The 16,447-nt window shown below is 39.9% G+C and overlaps 1 protein-coding gene across 1 annotated transcript in view; it reads right to left on the bottom strand.

Moving 5' to 3' along the window:
- Positions 1–390: 390 nt before the first annotated feature.
- MYO3B (myosin IIIB) overlaps positions 391–16,447 on the bottom strand; it is a 296,479-nt gene continuing 280,422 nt past the window's right edge. The window contains exons 38-40 of the mRNA XM_065413693.1: positions 2,443–2,549; positions 2,022–2,068; positions 391–526 (exon numbers count right to left, since the gene is read on the bottom strand). Of these exons, the coding sequence (XP_065269765.1) occupies positions 391–526; positions 2,022–2,068; positions 2,443–2,549 (290 nt within the window). The remainder of the gene's footprint in view (positions 527–2,021; positions 2,069–2,442; positions 2,550–16,447) is intronic.

Here is a 16,447-nt window from a genome sequence, read left to right as displayed (position 1 = left end):
CTATATGATATATAATATTGTTACTATGACCCCAAATTATGCTGAACGTCAATGGAAAGTCCCAGTCCCAGTCCCAGTTCTGCAATGCCATGCTGCTGGGTTTAAAATGATATCCTGTTTTAGAAGGGATGCCTATTTAGGGCCTGATCCTGCAAACATTTACACCTATAAGTAACTTTATTGACTTCAACAGGACTCCTTGTATGAGTAAAGTTAAATGGGACTACTCAGGTGGGTAGTGTTTACAGAACCAGGGTCTAATATTGCAAGAGGCTTCGTTAGCTGCAATTATGTCTGTTTGTCTGTCTCTCAGACACACATGCAAACCAGCATTGCTAAACACGTGCAATTACTCTTACCAGCATTAGACCAAAGCGTAAATGGTGAAGTTCAGCTCTGAGCAAAAGACACTTCTCTTGAGGAAAGAGGAGATGGGGAGTTGAGTGAGTTGTCATCTTCAATGATAGATTCGACAGCTGACAATGATTTGTAATATTCATCCTCCCCGTCAAGCACTTTGATTTGGCTTTGAAACAAAACACAAAACAAACGATTTTTATTAAATATATAAAATAAAAAGTACAAAGTAGTTCTGCAAAACCTTAAGAAATATACCTCTCTATGGATGGTGAAATGAAAACACTGAAAAAGTGTTAATACAAGAAGGGGAAAAGATGGGATGATTTTGTTAACAAGATGCAGCCTTTTTACGTCTCTCAATCTTGCTGCCACTTTTTCAGTGCTTTAAATCTCTCTGTGGGAACTGAATGGCTCTGAGGATTGGTAACAGGTCACACAGGTTTTCATCTCTAGGTCTGCAGTACAGTCAGACCAATTATTTGTAGCAAGTATTTTTTTTCACAAATGTAGCATTTTTGTCTGATTGAAAATTTATCCACACACAGACTTTAATATTTACAAATATGTTCATTATTCAGAATTGTTTGAACTCCATAGGCAAACATTTGTTTGTGAACTATGGGCCTGATCCAAAGTCCACTAAAGGCAATTCCATTATCTTCAGTGGGTTTTGGATCAGGCCCTATTTGCTCCAACTGTGTCTTCAGCTTCTCATGATGTATGATTGGACACCAAAATCACACAGTATTATTTCTGCTTCCTGACTGGGGGACAGATTTTTATAAACTGGAGGAGGTAACTCAAAGAGATACCAAGACAGCCATGCAAACAATTCTGGTTTGAACCTTCTCACAAACCCCATTTGCATTAGTATCCACAAGACTTTCACTTTCCGTGAACATTGTTGTGAACAAAAGAAAGTCACTTATATAACTATTTGCAGAAAATGAATAAAAAAGGGTCAAAATACATCAAAGAAAATGTGTGGGTATCACTGAAAGAATGTTCATTAATATGTCTTTGCTGTGCACTAGTTGCTGCACACGACAGTAATACATGAAATTTGTTACTGCTGGATGGTGGCTTTTGTGAAATGCACTAGTGATCTCTGCCCACATCCTGGTGAAAAGCGTCCACATTACAAGTGATACTAATTAGCACCATTGGTGGCAGTCTTAGCCGAGAGCTAGTGGGCAAGGAACAACCCTTTCTCGGAAAGAACTCCCCTCTCTGTCTTCTCTGAGGACTGGTCCCTCCTGAGGCAGGGTTGAAGCATATTGCTAGGGTGGTGAGAGGAAGCCTGCATGGCTTTTGTTCTATGCTTGTTCTAGGCTAATTGGCTTCAACTTCAAAGACTCTAAGTCCAGCACCTTTTACTATGACTAAATTTGTTTATTTAAAAAGAGGAAGCTAAAATTTGTTTGAGTTGTACTGTGAGAGAGTTGGGGAGAATATTTTGTAAGAGCCAGTTCTAGTGTTTGCAGACAGTAATAGATACATGCTTTATATTTGCTTCTGTAGAAAATGTCCAATGTCAATGCACAGAGATATGGTAATTGTTTATTTTTAGAAACCTCTCTAGAAAGTTTTTCATTTTCTGTAATATCACAAAGGACTTCTTCTGTTTACAGTTGCTTAGAACTAAGAAGATAGATATTTACCCAAGTTTTCTTGGCTTCCTCTTGCTCCCTTGATATTCTAGAGTTCCCTGTGGAGAGGGCCAAGAACACACAGTCAAAGCAAAGCAGCAAGTCGTTAATTTTTAATTCAAAGTGATTTTGTGTTGAATGCAAGCAGATGCTGATAATATCAGAAGTCACAGCATAATTTTTTTGATCAAAGGGCTCAAGTGAGCCTGATGAAGCATGCATCTTGCTCGTCTTTGATAAACCACATCAATTATTCACCGTGAAGGCAGACATCCTGACATGAAAGCAACAGATAAAGAGCATAAGCACATGTTCAAGACGAGAGCAAAAGAACGTGGGGGTGGGGCTGGAGGGGCTGGAACAGGTATTAATAACCGAATTATTAACTGGAAACAAAGCCAGTAAAACAGCTTTATTGCCACTTTGAACTCACATTTAACTGGTTATAGTACATGTTGTCCTCAGGGCTATTCAGCATTTTGGGCTGCTGACATCGTCGACGAGGTGTTCTCAGCTTCTGTTCAAGACAGTTTTCTGAACCTAAAGTAAGATAACGCAATTTAGTTTTAAGCCATGCCAGGTGCTGCGAATGTCTTAGCATATTTTAGACTATAAACAGTCCTTTCTTCTTTCCTGTTCACTTCTAGATTTATTAGCAAATCTGTCCTATTCTAAGAAGGTATACAGAAAGTTTAGGATCTTTGTTTTCTGTTTTGGAACTTGGTTTAAACAAGAGTTTTTAGATGAAACTTTCTCTTATAACATCATTTTATTCTTGTATATAACATATAACATGGTTCCTTATTCCTTTGACCCTTTATATTGACATATTCTGTTATCTAAGCAGGATAAGCATTGTGACTAGCTAGGGACTAGCAACAACATCAGCATCAAAACCATTCACCTGTTTTTATAGACGCAACAGTAATAAATCCCTTTGACTGATGAGAATTAGTTTATTATTGTCTTTGTTTTACTATATAAAAAGCTACTTTCTTGATATAACATTCTATTTAAACAGAGAAATCAGTGCTATTTGAAATAATGCTTCCTTGAGTTAATTTGTGATACACTTGGAGCAAGAGTTGGTTAAAGCCATCTGGAACACATGCAGTTTAAAGATTAGAAAAACATTTTAGAAGGGAGGATTTTGTAGAAAATAAGGTTTGAGCTAGTGCAAGCTCACAGCCTTTGTATTTTTGCTTTTTTCAAAAAAGAATATTGTTCTGTGTAATCTATAAGAGGTGGTTCAGAGAAAAAAACCTGATAGAAAGAACCTAACACAGCACAACTAATTGATGACATAAGCACTATTTTAAGGACAATTCATAAATATGCTAATAGAAAAAAAATCTGGGAATTAATTTCTTTTCCAAAAAGATCATTCACACAGCCTATCTTGACCTTTCTAGTATCTCATTTTAACATGATTTTTAAAAAATAATAAATAACCTAATAATATTTCTAGTTCAAAGAAACAGGTGAATATTTAACTTTCAATACAAACATTGAAGGAAAAATATTACTCACATTACACTTGGATCCTGCCTTAAGAGTGTAATTTGCCCCTCTCCAGAGGCCCAGCACAAGGTCCTCATTCCACTTAAGCCCCTTTGAAAACTTCAAAACTGAAGTTGATGGGGGGCCCTGGGCAGATGTGGGGCTCATTTGTAGGATCTGGCCCTTGATGATAACATAATTCTTTAAAGCAGTTTTGTGACGTTCTCAGGTCCACAGACTGATTGCTGGGTTTCTCTAAAGCTTTTCAGGTGTTATTCCCATTTTGGGACACATCCTGCCATTGTTCCAGATGTGAAGCACCCATGGAAATCAGTGGGAGTTTTACATAAAAACCAGTGTCAGGATATGGCTGTCTGTCAGCAAAGCTCCAACACTGCATTCTATGCCAAGGAGACTTTATGTGAGGTCTTTTCAATACAATTATCTAGTCCTTAAAGAAAGGATACATTTCAATGCAATTATATTCTTTAAAGAAAATAATCCTGCTAACATAAAAAAAACAAAATCTCACAAACCCAAAGATTTGACAAACTGTTTTTTCTACTCAATTGCAGTAGCTTTTATAACTTGCCTGGTACTATGCAGTGTTCACCTATTATTTATTTGTTCTTCATGGAACTTCAAGCTTGATGCAAATCCATCCCTCAGCTACCAATGCCCATGAATTATTGTAGGAAAAAGCCCATTATTCACATTTGCCTGTGGGTGCCTCCCTTTACGTTTGTTTACTCAGTTTTACTCTCAACTATATACACAGTGCACAGGTGTGATTCCCACTATGTGACTCAGGGCAAAGTCAGGCTCAAAATCTTAAAGTTATTTGTAGAAATTACTTTACTTTGAAGAAATTAACTCTTTACAACAACAGAATACCCTCAAGTAATAAATTCATATTATTTGCTGATTATAATCCCAAAAGCTTAAGATCTTGATGCTTTCCAATGTTCTACTCATTTTGCAAAGAGTTGTTTGTGGATCAAGAAATTCTGGCGGCACTGCCTACACCTTTGCTGTTTGCCAGTATTGTCTCTAAGTAGACAAGGTACAAAACTCTTCCAGGGTATATTGCTCGAAAGTCAATGGGAGTTGGATGCCTAACTCCTATTCGTGTCTTGGAAAATGTCCCCTATGATATTTAAATATAATAAAGAGATTATCAATTAAATCTTGGTCCCATTAAAATCAATGGACATTTTGCCATTGACTTCAATGAGGCCAGGATTTCACCCTATATCACTGAGCATTTCCAAAATTATTAAATTTGGGTTTGGAAGGGACCTTGGGATTCAAAACTCTGATGATGTCAGGATCTGTAATTGTCCTCATGGTGATGTTTCAGTCTTAGGGCCAAATTATGATCTCCCTTACAGAAATACAAATCAGGAGTCATTGCACTGAAATCAATTCTTGTTACACTGGTGTAAAGCTAGTGTGAGTGGCTAGGTCTACACTACGGGGGGGGTTCGACCTAAGATACGCAACTTCAGCTACGTGAATAGCGTAGCTGAAGTGGCGTATTTTAGGTCGACTTACCTGGCTGTGAGGACGGCGGCGAGTCGACCGCTGCCGCGCCGCCGTCGACTCCGCTTCCGCCTCTTGCCGCGGTGGATTTCCGGAGTCGACAGAAGAGCCATCGGGGATCGATTTTATCGCGTCTTCACTAGACGCGATAAATTGATCCCCAATAGATCGATTGCTACCCGCCGATTCGGCGGGTAGTGAAGATGTGCCCCCAGTGAAGAATTGGGCACTCTTTCACACACCTATCAGATGCTTGCCAAAAGCACACAATTATTACAAAGCTTGTTATCAGTACCCTGCTGTGATGCGATGTATTGGATTACGTGACAAAGGGAATACATTGTATTCTTCTTTCAAAATGTATTTTAATACCTTCCTTTTATTTTCCAGCAACATCTACATTAAAATTTTATGTTGCTATGGTTTATTTTGTCCATCTAGATTCTGATTTAATAAAGTTTTGCTCTTGCTATTTACCCCTACACATAATTATTTCTGCATATTACATAGGTGGCCTGCAGATTGCATCCTCCAAAGGAAATACATTTTCAGTGGACCCATTTGTCTTAGCATTTAGTAGCATAAAATAGGAATAGTAAGAAAATCTGGTAACGTTTATCATACACTACTGTATCTGGAGAAAAGTGTATTAACATATGCTCTACATTCAGCAGTTAAATAGGCATTTCAAATAGCGTTTTAAAATGTTTAGCTTTGATGACAAAGTTAAGGCCACTGACAGGAAAAATTACTTGTCATTGTAATAATAACTATCTATTTATTGTTTATATAGCACCCAACGTGTGCTACATGCCTCTGGTATGCCTGCAAGAGCCTGTGTGCTACAAATCTGGGCAGAAGATTCAGGGTGGGCAGACACTTATGCCCCCTTACATCCCTGATTTTGTACCAAAATCAAAGTAGCCCATTTAAAATGGGTTAAAACTGGCTGACAGATCTAAAAAAAAGTCATTATACCTTGGAAAACATTAGCCAATAGGGCTGTTTCTAATAGGGTCCTGAAGGGATCTTTTCTTGGCCCAATGCTATTCAATATCAATGATTTGGTAGAAAGTATAAAATCATTGCTGGTAAAGTTTGCAAATGACATAAAAATTACTGGCATAGTAAGTAATGATAAGGACAACTTAATTTTACAGAGCAATCTAGATCACTTGGTAAGCTGGGTTCACTTGAACTATATGTGTTTTAATAGAGCTAAATGGAAGATCCATACATCTGGGAACAAAGACTGAAGGTCACATTTTCAGGAATGGGGACTGATTTTGGAAAGCAGGGATTCTGAAAGGTACTAACGCATCATGGTGGATACCAACTGAGCATGAGCTCCCAGTCCGACATACAGCTAAGACTACCAATGTGATTCTTGGATGTATAAGCAGGGAATAGTGAGTAAAAGTAGGGAGTTGGTATTGCTATTGCATACAGCGTTAATGAGACCATTATCAATGGAACACATTTTAAAAGAGAAAGGAGTTAAGGACATAGAGGTAAACGGTTATTGGGATGAAATACAACATGACTTTACAAAAGGTAGAGATCATGCCAGACCAACCTGATCTTCTTTGAGAAGATAACTGATTTGTTAGACAAAGGAAATGCAGTAGATCTAAGCTACCTGGATTTCAGTGAGGCATTTAATAAAGTACCACATAGGAAAGTATTACTTAAATTAGAGAAGATGGAGATTAATATGAGAATTGAAAGATGGATAAGGAACTGGTTGAAGGGGAGAGTACAATGGGTCACACTGGAAGGTGAACTGTCAGGAATCAGTCTTGGGATCAATCTTATTTAACATTTTTATTAATGCCCTTGGCACAAAAAGTGGGAGTGTGCTAATAAAATTTGCAGATGACACAAAGTTGGAATATATTTTGAATCCAGAGGAGGACCAGAATATCATACAAGAAGAGCTGGATGACCTTGAAAACTGGAGTAATAGAAATGGGATGAAATTTAATAGTGCAAAGTGGAAGATTATGCATTTAGGGGCTAACAACAAGAATTTTTGCTATAAGCCGGGGACATATTACTTGGAAGTGACAGAGGAGGAGAAAGACCTGGGCTGTATTGTTTGATCACAGGATGACTATGAGCCACCAATGTGATGCAGCCTTGAAAAAGGCTGATGCAGTTCTAGGATGCATCAGCCGAGGTATTTCCAGTACAGACAGGAAAGTGTTAGTGCCATTATACAAGACTCTGGTGAGACCTCATCTGGAACATGGTGTGCAATTTTGGTCTCCCATGTTTAAGAAAGATGAATTCAAACTGGAACAGGTGCAGATAATGTCTACTAGGATGATCAGAGGCATAGAAAACCTTATAAGAGGAGGCTCAAAGAGTGTGGCTTGTTTAGTCTAACCAAAAGAAGGCTGTGGGGAGATCTGATTGCTCTCTATAAATACATCAGAAGGAAAAATACCAGGGAGGGAGAGGCCAATGTGGACACAAGAACAAATACATATAAACTGGCCATCAACAAGTTTAGGCTTGAAATTAGATGAAGGTGTCTAACCATTAGAGGAGTGAAGTTCTGGAACAGCCTTCCAAGGGGAGCAGTGGGGGCAAAAAACTTAACTGGCTGCAAGACTGAGCTTGATAAATTTATGGAGGGGATAATCTGATGAGACTGCCTATAATGTAGCCCATCTGTGACTGCTAGCAGCACATATCTCCAACGACCGATGATGTGACACTAGATGGGGAGGGCTCTGAGTTACTATTGAGAATTCTTTCCCGGGTGTCTGGCTGGTGCATCTTGTCCACATGGTCAGGATGTAACTGATCGCCTTTAAATCAAAGTCTTTAAATCTAAACTAGATGTTCTAAAAGATATGCTCTAGCTCAACCAGAAATTAAGGAAACACTGGGTGAAATTCTCTGGCCTGTGTTATGCAGGAAGTCAGACTAGCTGATCACTGATTTTAAGAGGCCAATAGGGACCATTATAAATATTTTAGTGTGTCACTTACCCTGGGTCCCAGTCTGCTGGGGACTGTTTTGTGCTGTTGATCTCAAAGAAACATTTTCAGGTATGAATTTCCCTTTTCATTGCTGCTTCTTTGTTTTATTATGGAACAGGAACATTTTCCTTTGAGTTAAACATAGCCTCCAAGATATTAATCATTTTGATGACAAGCCTTGGCCTGGAGGGGAGTCGTATATTTCATGTCATATATTACATAGATTACCTACTGATCAAGACACCATCATTTGGACAAACTGCAAAGTACTCCCACAGAACTATACAAAGGCCTCAAAAACAAAAGTCAAGTGCTCTTTAACTCTGATGCAAGGACTCTTGCGTCTAGGGGCCCACATCTCGACCAGTACATTCAGGAAAGTTGCATCCATAAGGAATGTTCTTTTCTAAGGGCTGGTCCACACTAACCCCCCACTTCGAACTAAGATACGCAACTTCAGCTACGTGAATAACGTAGCTGAAGTCGAAGTACCTTAGTTCGAACTTACCGCGGGTCCAGACGCGGCAGGCAGGCTCCCCCGTCGACTGCGCGTACTCCTCTCGCAGAGCAGGAGTACCGGCGTCGACGGCGAGCACTTCCGGGATCGATCCGGGATCGATTTATCGCATCTAGACAAGACGCAATAAATCGATCTCAGAAGATCGATTGCTTACCGCCGGACCCAGAGGTAAGTATAGACGTACCCTAAAGAATTCATGTAATGGAGGTGGAGGAGTGATTCCATCCTTGGAATTCAGCAGAGAGATGTCTCACCTGTGAGTGACAGTCCTGCTTATCCCATTACTGACTGGGACTGTTAATACTGCCCTTTGAGATGAAGGCAGGGTGCCCCTAAACAGGTTCCCTGCTTTAAAAACCATCTCTTGACATTGACAATTTTGCCAACTGCTGCACAATTTTTAGGGAATTTCGTAGAGAAAGTGATGAAGAGGCAGCTCCAGTTGCATCTGGAGGCTATAAAATTCATTGACCTTCTTCAATTATGTTTTACATCTGTGTATGGCACAGAGGTGGTACTAATATCTCTGGGTGATGATATATTCCTGGCAAGGGATGCCCTGAATATATCCTTGCCTATGTTATTAGATCTGTCAGCATCTTTTAACATGGAGTATGATGAATTGTTGACTCCCTTGTAGGAGTGGATGGTTCTTTTTCTTCCTCTCTGAGATAATTCAGAGGGTGGTATTGAGTACTTCTCCTCTCTCTTTCAGGGTTCCCAAAAGCTGGGTGTGGCAAGGATCAGTCTCTTGTCACTTTTCTTGTTACATGTAAACGGAAAGCCCTAATGTTGAATGAAGGGAGACTCATGTTGTAAATATTCAGACACATGGAGATTAACAGCAAGAGGTGAAGAAAGTGCAACCTAACAAATAAAACGTACCAGAGCCATTTCATTTACAGGATTTCATTTATTATTAATGAAGTAAACAAATAAAACAGATATATCAGTATGACCAAGAAATATAGCAAGTATGTGGCTGATTTCCAACCTATATTATCAGTTGAAACATGAAAGTGCAGCTCTTAATTATAGGCAAATATTAGCACAGACTCATGGGATCTCATCATAACATTTCAAGGTCTATATTCATGAAAATTTAAGCAATGTTTAAAATCATGTTAATTTGTTCTTTGTTTGTTTCTTTTCCTGCCAGTCTAATTTATTCCAAAGGACTTTGGTTCTCAAGCTTGGTTATATTGATCATGCCTATGTAAAGCATTGTTATAGCCTGGGGAGAAGATTTTTGTGGAAAAACTTGTCTTTGTTCTCTTTTGATACTTCGTAGGTATTTTGATGCTTTTGAGCTTTTCCAGTTTTTCTCAGATTTGCATCTTCTTTCAAGGCAGCAGTTAACTTCATTTTTCATCCTAAAGTATTGGACAAATGCAGAGATGACCTCAGAGAGTATGAGAAAGTACATCATCCTCCCTGACTGGATGCTAAGAGGATAATTATGTGCAGCCAGTTGATTCCAAGGAACAGTCATGTTTAGTTTCCATGAAATATAAATATATTCCGACACCAAGCATCTGAGATTCTGATCCCATTCATACCAAAGTAAAATCAGAAGTAACTCCATTGAAATCCATGGAGTTACACTGGAGTAAAACTGGTGTAAGTGAAGTCAGAATCAGGCCCTAGGAGTTGAATTATGTCAGTCTGATTAAAAAAAAGAAAGAGAGACAGACATTAAAAATGACATGTGCTGCTATGTATATGTCAAGTATTCATACAAAGTCACGCCCCTCCGTTCCCCACTCCCATATTTCAGGCCTGATTCTTCAGTGCCTTCAACCTTGAGGAGTTATTTAGATTTATGCAAAGGGGATGTAAAATGCTACATCATCATGAGGAAAAATCAGGACATCTAAGAGATACATGATCCAAACCAGGAAGTGCTTTATATTGTAGGTCAAAACTAGGTCCTTGAATTGCACCTAGAAACAAATCAGAAGCGATTAAGAGCAGAGCTGTAGCATGCTCCATGAGACAGGCATTAGGGAGTAATCTGGCAGCTATGCTCTGCAATAGCTGAGGTTTCCAAGTGGTCTATGTTATAGATTATTAATTATTATTATTATTAATAATTATATTATGGTATTTCCTGATATTTGCTGGGTGCTGTAGAAAGAGATGGGAAGATACAGCCACTGCATCAGAAAGATTACAATCTAAATAGAGATAAAGACACACACAGAGAAGGGAAAACGAAAGTGGGGAGGGGAGGGAGGAGAGAATACACAGATTGCATGGTTATTTAGGTAATTATGCATGTCTCCAATGTGTTTGAGGTTTTTATGGGAGAATTGCTGTTGAAATGTAGGAGGAGCATGGTGGGAAGCAGACTGTAGGAAGAAAAATGGAAAAGAAATTGGGAGAGGAGGGGAAGTTTGAGGAGAAGGAGGTTGGAAGGGAGAAAGAGAAGAAAAAGGAGAAACCTAGTTGCCAGGGAGAGAGAGGCTGGGGAGCCTAGGAGTTGATGGGATGGCTGAGGGGAGAAACCACCACCAATAGCTAAGCAACAAAACCTAATTAGTCCAGGTTTCGAAGAGTTCCATAAACCTGGTGACATTAGGAAGCATGTTCAGTCTTGAAAAAAGAAGACTGGGGGAAGGGGAGCTGATAGTCTTCAAATACGTCAAGGGCTGTTATAAAGAGGACAGGGAACAATTGTTCTCCATGCCCACTGAAGGTAGGACAAGAAGTAATGGGCTTAATCTGCAGCAAGGATTAAATTTTAGGTTAGCGATTAGGAAAAACTTTCTGACTATAAAGGTAGTTAGGCTCCCAAGGGCAGTTGTGGAATCCCCATCACTGGAGGTTTTTAAGAACAGGTTAGACAAACACCTGATACAATGGTCTAGGTATCTGTGGTCCTGCCTCAGCACAGGGGCTGGACTTGGTGATTTTTTCAGGTCCCTTCCAGCCCTACATTTCTATGAGTAACACTATCATCAGGCTACTTAGCACTGACATTGTGCTTTACAACTTCAGACCTCTACAAATGTTAACCAAGGCTGTTCCCCCTGTTTACATAAAAAAGGGGACCTGACATGAGTGGAAGTCATTCTTTCCATATGGTTTAGGGTATTGCCTCTACAGCACCATCCCCTCATCCTCGGTTTCCTACAGAAGAGCATCTATGAGTATTTATAAGGGCCAGTGCTCCTCAGGAATTTGGGGGCAGGCGTGGATGGGGCAGTCAATCAGCTACTCTCTGCAGCACTGTGCCACACTGAACTCTTGAATTTCTGCAAGGAAAATCTGGGGGTTAAATGTTCCCTGAAAGAGCATTAGCTCTTTGTAGCTACCTTTGTAGCTGCAACCAGTGGCTGCATGGCTCTTGGTGTAAGAGTGAGACAGGAAGACAGCAGTGCAGAGGGGCATCACCCATGTAGGATAGCATCTGTCTCCACGTATCTGAGGGTGGCCTATATGCAGATCCTCTGAATCTGTGGGTCTAGAAGGCTGCAGCCCTTGCCTTCTCCAACCCTCTATCCAACAAGGAAAATGTCTTCAGAGCTGCTGGGTTCACCTTGCAGAACTTTCAGTCATCACTGGCCTCCTCCCACAGAGAGGCAGGTGCTATCCTGCAGATGGCTGCCCCCTGCACTGCTCTGCTGTCCTCTTGCCCCACTCCCATCCATGACAATATTTCCGTGCTGCCTTTGAGGGTAACTGCAGAAGTGACTCCACAGGGCCTGATGCAGAAGGAAGGTGACCTGGCCCTAATTAAGTTAGAATAGGATATGGGGGCTTAGCATGATTTGCTTATCCTGGCCAAATCCTGCAGTTCTTGCTCAGGCAAAACACCGGTTGGCTTCAGCTGATGAGGCAAATAGGACAGCAGGATTTAGCCTTCTGTGATTTTTAATGTTAAGTACTTGGCACTGCAGCTTCGTAACACCAAGTGTGATTATCTGATTCCTTGGAAGCGTATAGCATTTTTAAGGCAAACAGCCCTATAATGGAGACACGTAAAAAACCCAACAACCCCCAAATCAGCCTTCGGTATCACCTGAGATCCCACACAATGGTGGCCAACTACAGTTTTGTTTACTCAGATGGAGTGTGTTCATAGTGCCAAGAGCCATAGATTGCTAGGGAAATTCATTAGTGAAGCCTCTTTGATGTCATGTGCATCTCAGAATCTGTAACACACTGCTGAAACTGCAAGAGCTGCCTTTTGTTTATAACCCTAACCAGAACCATTTGAATACACACACTGAAAGAACTCATAACAGAAGCAAGGCATTTTCCTCCATGCAGTGATTCATTACTTATGTCTTCATTTTGGCCACTGCAGCTCTATGTGAAGCCATATGCTTTAAATTATAAAGCACACTAAGAAAATCACAAGTTTTTCAAGATGGGAGCGTAAAGGTTTTTTCTGCATCTGTTCATTGCCAAAGACCCAGATGATACTGTAATTAAAACAACAAATATTTTCTGTGATATCAATCATTTAGCTATTTCTGAACCATGAGATTATGGCCTTGAGATGTTTTGTTGGGAAACAAATTCTACAATTAGTTAGAATCTTTTCTCCCCCCCACCAGTACAATTCTGATCTTTCAGTATTTGTCATTTCTTTCTGTTTTTATTGTGAACAATAACTATAGAGGGAGAAGGCAGAAATTAAAACAAAGCAAGCAGGGGGACCAAAATGGATAAAATCAAACCTGTCAACAAATAGCAAGCTCCTGGAAGCATTGTCTAAAAGCCATGCATTCCTCTTCAAAGTGAACTGTAAGGAAGCTCATCAGACACTCTCCTTTAAAACTGAGACTAAACCCACATCTAATAGTGAATCGTTTGCATCTATGATTACAGAGAGGTAGTAGCATATTTCCTAACTAATCAAAGTCAAATGGGTTTACAAGGGTGTACATCCTTTAGCTTTGTGAATTGTTTATCTTCGTGGTACCTGAGCTGGTCTGTAGAAACTTCTTTTAGACAAGTGTGAGGATGGGATTTAATTGATGATAATCTGTTCTCCCCTCAACAACATTCTGTCTGATTCTTATGGCCAAAACCCTGGACTTATGCAATTGTGGAAGTTGCCTTTTGGGCAATAATCCAGTAAACAGCTGGAGTGGAACCTCATGACTTGATTTTCAGAGAAGTTGAGCACTGGTGAAAAGCAGGCTATTAGCATGTACAGATTGGCTGGAAACACCACCCAATACAACTATATTTCATGGCCCTATTAGGCCTTCCTGGCTTGTTAGCCAACCACTTGGAGATTGGTGAGAGAGGGTGACCAGACAGCAAGTGTGAAAAATCAGGACAGGGGGTGGAAGGTAATAGGAGCCTATATAAGAAAAAGATCCAAAAATCAGGACTGTCCCTATAAAATTGGGACATCTGGTCACTCTACCTGGAGAATATTCGGCCATCTGCTTTCAAGCTGGCCAGCCTACGCATAAGCACCAGGCAATGAGAAAGTAGCTAGTTTAGATCTTTATATATTTTAGATCAATGTCTCTTTCGCTATTAGAGTGACATTGCATGATCAGTCTGGATGAGATTATAAACACTAAAATGAAGAGTAAAAAAGTCCATCTCGCTTGAAAAGGGAATACAACAATACAAATCACATCAAACAGGGCATCAGATACTAAGGTGATGCAAAACTGCCCAGAATGCACATCAGGGGCTTGTGTGCAAAGATGGTTTATAGCTATCATTAACTGTGGACCCTGCTGCTGCACTGTGCAGGCCATTTCCCATGGGCTGCACTGGAGCAATCCAAGAGCTGCTCTAATTTATGTCAGACAGCAATGGCTAAGAGGATGGAGGTGGGAAACCCAGCTGAGGATTAGAAAAGTGCAGAGCCAACCATGCTCCATTCCTCTGGACGTGCCCCACTTTCCTTGATACAATGATAGTAGGGAGTCAGAGTGGCATAAGAACTCCTGCGCTGGTTCTATACAACCAAACGATCACCCCTACACTAGGATGGTCTTCCCATGTCAACTGAGATGGCTTTAAGGCCAGATTCCACCAGAAGTATGGCACAAGCAGCTATACAGTACTAGAGTGTCTGGCTCACACAGTTCCACAAAATATATTTTGCGATTATACACAAAACAAAGAAAGTTCTTCACATACCTAACAACAAGGGTGGAAAGATCCATTATTATACCTGCACAATGGGAAGGAGACTATTCTTTTAGAGAAGCATTACAATAGTCAGCCAATCAAACACTGACTGGTTGACTGAACATCTGTGGGAGCTTTAAAATACTGATCCTAAGCACCTTCATGCCAGTACTGTGAACCTCTAGAGCTGTTTTATAGACTATACTTGGAGCCCTTATTACAGAGGTTCTCAAATTGGGGGTCTGTGGAACACTGGAGTTTTGCAGATTGCATGTTAATACACAACAGAGTTGACTGGTCACATGGGGCGGGCTTTCCTTCTGGTTTCCAGCTAAGAAGAGCTAAACAGATGGAGGGAGAGATGAAATGAACAGCAAAAATAAACATTTTAGTAAACCGTCAAAACATTTACTGCACTAAATACAACTAAAGAATCACAAATACTTTCCTAATATATTTCTCCATGAGATCAACTGCTGCAGTTGCCACAAAGATGTTATATGATTGTGGGGAGCTGGTCCAGGCAATCATAAATAGGACGGGTGGTGCTCCATAAATTCTCTCTCAGTTAAGATTTGGTTTACAATATGCATGTGTTTGAGACACCCTGCCCTAGTATAAAGCCTTGATTTTTTATAGGTAATCCCTCACCTTCCTCCAAATTGTGATAATAGCATTTTCATCCCATATCCCAGGAGATTAAGACACTTGATTGACTTTGAATTCTGGACACACAGGAAATTTGTATTAATTTAGCATAATGATGAGGCTCAATAAAGGCTCTATGGAACCACAAGAGTAGGGTCTCTAAGGTTTTGTTCTATAAAGAAACAATTTGCATTTCTAAAGGCTTGAAATGCATGGGTCCATATCAATACATGTACGGGCTCTTAAATCTAAGTGTAGCAGATTCAGCATGTGTTTCAAAGAATTGATGATAGAAACCCAAGATAAAACTCTGAGTAGATTTTTTTTGTTCGTTATGGCAGAAGTTTCTTCTAAATTCAAGGTAGTTGTCAGGAGTAACTTTTAAGGGAAGAATTAAAGAAACTTTGACTGGAAGCGGCAAAAAAGTCTACAGCTAGATGATACCGTATATGTTCCCCAATGAAGCCACAGTGATTTATGCCAGACGCTGATTTGGCCCTGCATTTGTAAATGCTGAAAGGGAAGAAGGTATCTTGGCCAGATACAGAAGACTAGAACTCCAGAGGCCTATAGACCTATACATGGAAGTGCCACAAAGATCCCTTCCTTTTAAGGGTGAGTTAATTGCTTCTGAGACTTGTAACATAAGACCAATAAGTAACTATGGTTCACAACTCCACCACAAAATCAAAGTCAGCCCAGAAAATTCACAGGAAATAATCTGCAAGAGCAACTGAAGAAGCCTGAGCGAACTCTTCAGCCAATGACACTTAATCACAAAAATGAATAGTTGGGAGTGAAACCTTCAGAGTTCAAAGGTGGATGCAACTTGTGAAAAAAACACCTAGATTTTCTCCTCACTCCAAATATAACTCAAAAGCCATTTATTGATACTTTATAGTTATTGATTTTTGTGGCAGAGAACTGGGCGTATATAAAAGGTCAATATTTCAGAAGTCGGAAGCAGGAAGAGAATGACTCCATAACGTTTATTCTACCTAGCTGAAAAAGTTAATGAGACTTAATTTCTATAAGAGCATATTTAAAATGTGAAGAGGAGGGGGTTAAAGAGAACCTACGAACTTGGGGGAAATTGGCTTTGAGGAAATTACAACACCAATATTAAA

Source organism: Emys orbicularis, chromosome 11 (assembly GCF_028017835.1).
Source record: "Emys orbicularis isolate rEmyOrb1 chromosome 11, rEmyOrb1.hap1, whole genome shotgun sequence".
In the NCBI taxonomy this organism is placed as follows: Eukaryota; Metazoa; Chordata; order Testudines; family Emydidae; genus Emys; species Emys orbicularis.
This window is presented reverse-complemented; position numbering and strand designations above follow the sequence as displayed.